This window comes from Rattus norvegicus, chromosome 17 (genome assembly GCF_036323735.1).
Source record: "Rattus norvegicus strain BN/NHsdMcwi chromosome 17, GRCr8, whole genome shotgun sequence".
NCBI classification, from domain to species: domain Eukaryota; kingdom Metazoa; phylum Chordata; class Mammalia; order Rodentia; family Muridae; genus Rattus; species Rattus norvegicus.
The window spans coordinates 3,704,129-3,711,313 of record NC_086035.1 but is presented as its reverse complement, the minus strand read 5'-3'; the positions used below and the strand labels follow the sequence as shown (position 1 = coordinate 3,711,313).

The 7,185-nt window shown below is 37.1% G+C and overlaps 1 protein-coding gene across 2 annotated transcripts; it reads right to left on the bottom strand.

Moving 5' to 3' along the window:
* Nucleotides 1–909: 909 nt before the first annotated feature.
* On the bottom strand, nt 910–6,729 carry Ctsql2 (cathepsin Q-like 2). 2 transcript variants are annotated; one of them, NM_001002813.2, is made up of 8 exons: nt 6,722–6,729; nt 5,456–5,589; nt 5,133–5,255; nt 4,859–5,038; nt 3,519–3,743; nt 2,899–3,061; nt 2,054–2,168; nt 915–1,252 (listed from the first exon to the last, which is right to left on the bottom strand). In NM_001002813.2, exons 2-8 carry the CDS (start codon nt 5,579–5,581, stop codon nt 1,153–1,155), a joined length of 1,032 nt encoding a protein of 343 aa, NP_001002813.2. In that variant the 5' UTR covers nt 5,582–5,589; nt 6,722–6,729; the 3' UTR covers nt 915–1,152. The 2 variants fall into 2 exon arrangements, with proteins under 2 accessions (XP_063132748.1, NP_001002813.2); XM_063276678.1 differs by lacking the exon at nt 6,722–6,729 and having other exon boundaries at nt 910–1,252; nt 5,456–5,591.
* Between the last annotated feature and the right edge of the window lie 456 nt (nt 6,730–7,185).

The window sequence follows — 7,185 nt, the reverse complement described above, 5'->3', positions numbered from 1 at the left end:
AGCATACAGGGTTTGTTTGTGGCCTCGGTACATGTGTAGCAGAGGACCTCCTTGTATGGTCTCAGTGGGAGAGGACACTCTTCAACCTGTGGAAACTTGATACGCAAGGAAATAGGGATGCTGGTAGAAGTGAGGTAGGGGTTGGGGCAGCACCCTCTAAGAGGTATGGGAATGGAGGATGGGGTAAAGAACTCAGTGAGGGGATACTGGGAAGGGGGAAACTTTTGGAATTAAATATATAAAATAATTTAATATTTTTTCTTCCCTCCTTAATTTCTTATTGGTGAGATTTCTTTTGAGTATTATGTTCAAATAACTAAAGTTTTCATTTCCAGAATTCCTTTAGCTTGAGGTTTCTTTATTGATTCTATTTCTTCTCATAAGTATTGATATATTTTATTCATTTCCTTTACTTTTTCTATCTCCATTCATTTCTCCATTTCTCCAAGCTCTATAACATGTACAGAGACTATTTTAAAGACTTTGTCAATGCTTCTGCCCTGGGGCATTTATCAGAACCCACTGTAGTAGGTTTGCTGGCCTTATTGCAACCTAATACATGGTTGAGCTCCATAGAGAAGGGAGAGCCACAGCCCAACACAAAGTAGTAGTGCATAGTGAATTCTCATTGCATGGGGGGTCACAAGTTGATAATGGGTGAATTTATTTTAGCTAAAAATGTTCAATTCAGAAATTATCATATAGCCTTTGAGACAAGGGTTTCTGGTGGATTTATAGAACTTTGTATCGAACAACAGCCAATGAAGGATAACATCCATTACAGAGGATCTACTCACTCTTTCTCCTGAATAACAAACCAGTACTCAATCCCAACTTCAAGATGAATTGCATTTCTTATCACAAAAATAACTGCACAAAAAGATATAGAAGCAAGAAATTATACTTAAATTTTCTGTTTTTTAAAGGCTTTTATTTGCACAAGTATTAAAAGGAAACACGAGCACGCATTAGTTAAAGCAAAAGTTACAGTGTCATGTCAACTATTTGAAAGCTCCCAGAATTCACATTACAAGGTAGATTTTGTGGAACTGAAGAGTTTAACATGCTCATCAAAGGCCATTCATTGAAGTGGCTATTACTGCTCAGGAAATGGAGTGTCATGCCACGTGCTTTCTTGTGACATCAGGCTTCTCACACAATAGGGTATTGGGCAAATGTGGCAATTCCACAGTGGTTGTTCCTGTCTTTGGCGATCTTCATATAGCCCTTCAATCCCCACTGTTTACCCCAGCTGAAAGAAATAATATTTTTCATTTAGTAGAAATAATAACACATGTTAGACCTATTAACAATAACTGACAAGAGGCCAACATAACAGACGTATCAGAGAAAGCAAAACATCCCCTCCTGGGTATCAAGAGATGCCTCAAACAGAATGAGAAAACTACAGCAGGGAATGGGAATTTCTACCCATATGTGAATCAGAACAAAAGCCATGTTTACTCATGCCCAAAGTAATGGCACTGACATGACATTGACATCCTAAAAACCAGAGTAGGAATGGACATTTCACAATAGTGTATTGTTAGTATGTTCTTAGAGTTATAGTGTAGCTCAGAAATTAATGAGTGGAGATCAACTTCAAGGGCCATTTAAAAGTAGATTGACATTTTAAGGTCCATGTAATAAACATTTTGGGATATATACACATGGTATACATACAGCAAGCTGAGTGGCTAGAGTAAATAATAAATTTCTAGATCAGCCAGAAACACTTCCTCAATATGGAAGTTGTATCATGATTGAGAAACAACTGATGTTAAAATCAGTCCTCTACACAGGTGCACTTGCGCACACACAGTTTCACACAGACATTCAGATAAGCAAAGACGCCTCACACATGTGCATGGAAAAATAAGAATAAACTTTGTTCAATTTAAATTGGTTAAAATTATCTTGGTTGTGTATCAAAATACTAACTGTAGTATTCCATTTCTTCATGAATCCCCTGTTACAGCATCCAGAGACTTAACCACTAAATTATCTCTCTAGAACCTGGAATTTTAAATACAGAATTTCTGTCAGTTTATACCTGTTCTTGATCAGCCAGTAGTTATTGCCATCTGTTTCATTTCCCTCAAATCCATAGCCAACCACGAGAACTGCATGATTCACACGATTGTTGCACTTTGGCTCATGATATATACCTGAGACAAAATGAAAGCTGCCATGAGATGCAAAGGATACATGACAGTGAGCACAGCCACCAACAATAGGGAGGCATTTCCAAAGATCCCTTAAATTATATAAATGACAATGGAATAGTGGGCTTTATGAATTGTTCACATATATACTGTTATATGTATAAATATACATATATGTGTGTACTTGTATATGTATGTATGTTATCTATGTGTACATCTATGTATGTTTATGTATGTGTATGTGTATGTACATATATTACATACACAAACACACACATATATATTCACATACATGTACGGTTTCACAGAAAATGGAAGTAATTCATAGTAGTGAGATTTGTTGGTAACGATGGTCTAAAAGCATATGAGATGAATTCTTGATATTGTGTATTTGTATAAATAGAAACTCATGTCAAGTAAACCTTATAGGACACCAAGTATTTAATTCAAAAGCTCTCTTATAATTTGATTTTAGGTAATCTGTCACTGTAAATCTATAAAAAAATCCACCGAAGTGGAAGAGCTCAAAACATAGCAAACTAATAAATTTATCATGTGGAGGTTCATGTCAAGTGAAATTCAGTAATTTAAACTATTGCATGGGGATCAATAAAATCCAGAAACTCAAAAATTCACATCATATATTTTACATAGCATCTGGTCTTTGAACTTCCCATGGGGTACGGATGACACAAGTTCTTTTTCCTGCATATCTTGAAGGAAATATACTAACCTTTTTTGTAGAACCTTAAAGAACTGTAGACAACATGAATTCCAGCAGCAACAGGTCCTTTAGTTGCTAAAGCATCCATTAGGACATCTTCATCTTCTGGGAGAGCAACAAATCTTGTGATTTTAGCATATGCATTCTTAGGATTGTACTTGCATAGTCCTTCCTTTAGAAGATAAAGAAGTAGAAATTCAGTTATTTCCATCTACTGCCTGGAAGCAAGAGTCAGAACCACACCACATTGTACTCTGCAAATGAACACACTCAAGTAGGGAGTTTTAAAAAATAATCCTGGGAAATAAAATGCTACCACATGATTAGGAACTAAAAGTAAGTTCTTTTATGTTCAATAACTTCCAATAGCTCATGCTATTCATACGAAAATTGGGTGCCACAAAATTCTGAATTATGTGTCCAATTGTTTCCATAATCTCCAGGTACACAGAAGGAAAAAAGGCTATGCTGATATCACACCAAACTTAAGCAAACAAAACCTAACAACAACATTGATAGTGTTTAAAGAGATTCTACCATGTAAGATGAGCTCTGAAGATAGTGTATTATCTCTACAACTGTCACTCCCTACCAGCTGAGCTGAATGTCAATTTACAAAGTCCACTTACTTTTCCTTTATATGGATAGGTTGCCTCAGACTCCAAACCTCCATTTTGCAAAACATACTGGAATGCATTGTATGTAGTACCTCCACGACAGCCTTTATTGCCTTGAGGTTTAGAACAGTCCACAAGATTCTGGACACTCAGTGGGGTCAGTTTGCCTGTTTTCTTGAACATTTGTCCTTCTATGGCACCAGCTACAGGAAAAGCCCAACAAGACTTACACTTTCCCTAAGCATAGAAGAAAATATGGTCATCCATAAACAAATATTAACTCAAGAAACAAAATAGACAGCCTAAAAATTAAAAATTAATGAAAATGGAGAACTTGCAGTTGATAGATTGATAGGAAAGAGTGATCAATCTTCTAGAAGACTTGTGTGCTGGCAGTATGCACATACTCCAGTACACACACACACACACACACACACACACACACACACACACACACACACGGATATCTGAGGAGGAGATATTGGTTTAATTGGTTATTAATGACAATTGAAGGAGGCATAAATTCTATAGTGAGAGGAGAAATTTATAGTTGGAGAATACATGTGACAGACTGATAAAATAAATAAACACTGTTAAATACATAAAAATATCAAAGTAAAATATTATTCAAAAAATTGAACTGTAAATCCTTCCACATTCACTTTGAATACTTATACATGTCTTGTTTTGACATTTGTGTGGTTTAAGAAGATGGGCAAAACTAGATGTGTCTGGCTAAATAGAATGATTTTGGCTTGCAATACAATACTTATTATTATGGCTTACATTATTCAGGTGTGCTTAGTTATGACATAATCATTTGGATTGTAATTTTATACTGCTTAGATTTGGGAAAAGGTTAATCACTGACCACAAGGAAATAAGGGGAACTTAAAATAAAATTTCATAAGTACTAATTGAGATTCTTGGATAAACAATTACAGGAAAAATCTGAACTGTATGCGTTTGAATGTCTTGAAATTCTGTATAAATAAAGACAGCTGGAGCTAAAAAAAAAAAAAAAGAAGATGGGCAAGCTTGGCATGATGATGCATGTCTTTAATCCCAACACTTGGGAAACAAAGGGAGCTGAATCTCTGTGGATTCATGACCAGCCTGGTCTCTGAATGAGCTCCAGAGCAATCCGGGTTCTTAAAATGAGAAAACCTGTCTGAAAAAAGCAAGGAAGCCAGCCTCCAAGTGAGCAAACAAATAAAAATCACACAAAATAAGGAGTAGGAGGATAAGAAGTAGGAGGAGTAGAAGAAGGTAGAGGATGAGGAAGAAGAGGAGGAGAAGCAGGAGAAGGAGGAGAAGGAGGAGAAGGAGAAGGGCATGTGACACAGTCATACCTGTTCCCTCACACGAGTCACATAGCCTTCCTTTCTCCAATCAATGGATTTGGGCAAAGCATCTCGCCAATACCAAGAATTAGGAAAAGGACTACCAAGTGCACGTTTCCAGAGACTTTTCATTGTGTTGTTAATTGGCAACGTAATACCAGTTATCATGTCCTTGAATTCTTCATCAGTCTCCAAGAAAAAGTTTATAAATCATTATTAAAGAAAAGACTCATTGTAAAGCACTCAAGAAAATACAGTGTGAAGCAACCCATGTCACACTCACCAGGTCAGCAAAATTATTTATTTCCATAATATAGGTATTCTTCCCCAAGGAATTCTCCCTGTTATGCAGTTCAATCTTTTTCACATTTTCTTCCCATACCACTCTCTTCAGGAGTTCTTCCTCCTGGAAAAATATAATGGAAGATAACACATTCTATTAAAGTGTCTGCACAAACTGACCTTGAGGACTTGTTATTCCAGGGGATTAGAGGCCTAGGAAGGGATCTCAGAAGAATATGGTGGCTTGTGGTGGGCACCTTCGACCTCTCATTTACTAGAAACTTTTACTCTGCGAACCATTTGGACAGTTTTCTGAATACGAACCGGACTGTATAATTTTTCATATTTCATCTTCCATTCTTGCCATTGGACATCCAAACTGAGATTAAATGCTGAAGCACCTGACACAACTCCCAAGCACAGGATGATCAGGAAGAGAGCAGCAGTCATATTTCAACCTGGATATGAAAGAGAAATGAAGTCATGTCTACAGGAGTCTTTTTACAATGTCTTCTCACTGTATTCTGAGAAATTAGACTGTCCATGATTGATAAAATGATTTGTGTTATTTTACAAATACTTTTCAAAAGAGTGTCGAATATGCTGAGGGTATATTCAAACTGAGTCAGAGTGGGGGTTATTAGGTTCAATGCAAGGTGAAAATCATTGTACCCACAATTCTAGCACTGGAAATTTTAGGTGTTTTTGATATTGCTTCAGAAAGATTTTCATGCATATGGTGGAAGCAGTGTTTTTTGATATTACCTATAATTTCTACCAAGCAGAATTTCTACCACCTTGTATTGGATTTTTAATTTCAATGTGAACTCAGGAATTGGGGCCACATGTAATCATATGCCTTTTTAATGTACAGCAAATGGTGGGCTTATCTTTAACTCTGTCCTTTAGTGCAATGTTGTGAAATATCTATAAAGAATGTGGGAAGAAGTGTTTACTATTCTTTCTGTCTAACCCATAGGATTATACACCCAAATTCTCACTCATTACCTCTGTAAGAATGATGTCACATAAAAAATACCAATAGGAAGCCAAATCCATGAGAAAAAGAGGAGCATAGTAACACATCAATAATAGGATTTCAGGGGTTGGGGATTTAGCTCAGTGGTAGAGCGCTTGCCTAGCAAGCACAAGGCCCTGGGTTCGGTCCCCAGCTCCGAAAAAAAGAAAAGAAAAAAAATAATAGGATTTCATATTCTGTACTTGCTGAATTTCTAAAGCAACCCGCCCCATAGGACCGGAAAGCAACATATCACCTGCTATGGCATCTAAACATGTAAATTGAAAACAGACACTTCTATGGTTTAGTGCAAAAGATGCCTTCAAAAAACCAGCTGCAACTGTGTGGACAGACTCAGACTTTCAGTTAACAAGGCCCCATACAAACATAGACCCGGAAAAGACGTGGTTTCCTCTTTACCTTCTGTACCCACCACACTCTACTTACACAATGAGTTGGTAAAGAAAAGGATAAGGTTTTCTTCTTTGTGACCTGATTGATTCTCTAAGGAGTCTCCCAAAGCACCCCAGAAGGCCCACTTTCTGTTGCGCCATTCACAGGCAGGGTCTTACCTTTCTGTGATGACCACTACTGCCTCTGATCACTCTACAGATTGAACTCCTTGGAGGATGGTGAGGTTCAAGGATCTGGCTCACCTATAAATCCAAAGTATCTGTAGGGTTGGATCCACCCCTCATTCAAGTTCTACTATTTGATTGGCTGTGTTCGTGACCAGATTAAGCCTCTAAGCACTGGGACATTAGGCATATTCTGAAATATAATCTGATTGTCCCTTTGTCATGGCTGTAGGCCAATTCTGGGGACAGCAGGAAGCTGAATTTGTGAACTTTGTCGAAGAAAGGTAAAGAGCCATCCTTTAGACCTTTGATCACACTATACGGGATCTCTTTCTTCCCTGATTGTGTATCCTGTAAAGCACATGTGGTATATTCTTTAACTTTAGAATTGCATGTTTTTGTTACCATCTCTTGCATGGTTTTAGTCATTATATTCTATTTTGTGTTTCATCCATAAT

Coding starts and splice junctions, on each gene's coding strand:
- Ctsql2 (NM_001002813.2), bottom strand. CDS start 5,581: ATGACTGCTGCTCTCTTCCTGATCATCCTGTGCTTGGGAGTTGTGTCA. Junction 2,169..2,898: donor TTTAAGGTTCTACAAAAAAG/GTTAGTATATTT, acceptor ATTTTGTCTCAG/GTATATATCATGAGCCAAAG. Junction 1,253..2,053: donor TACTGGCTGATCAAGAACAG/GTATAAACTGAC, acceptor TATTTCTTTCAG/CTGGGGTAAACAGTGGGGAT.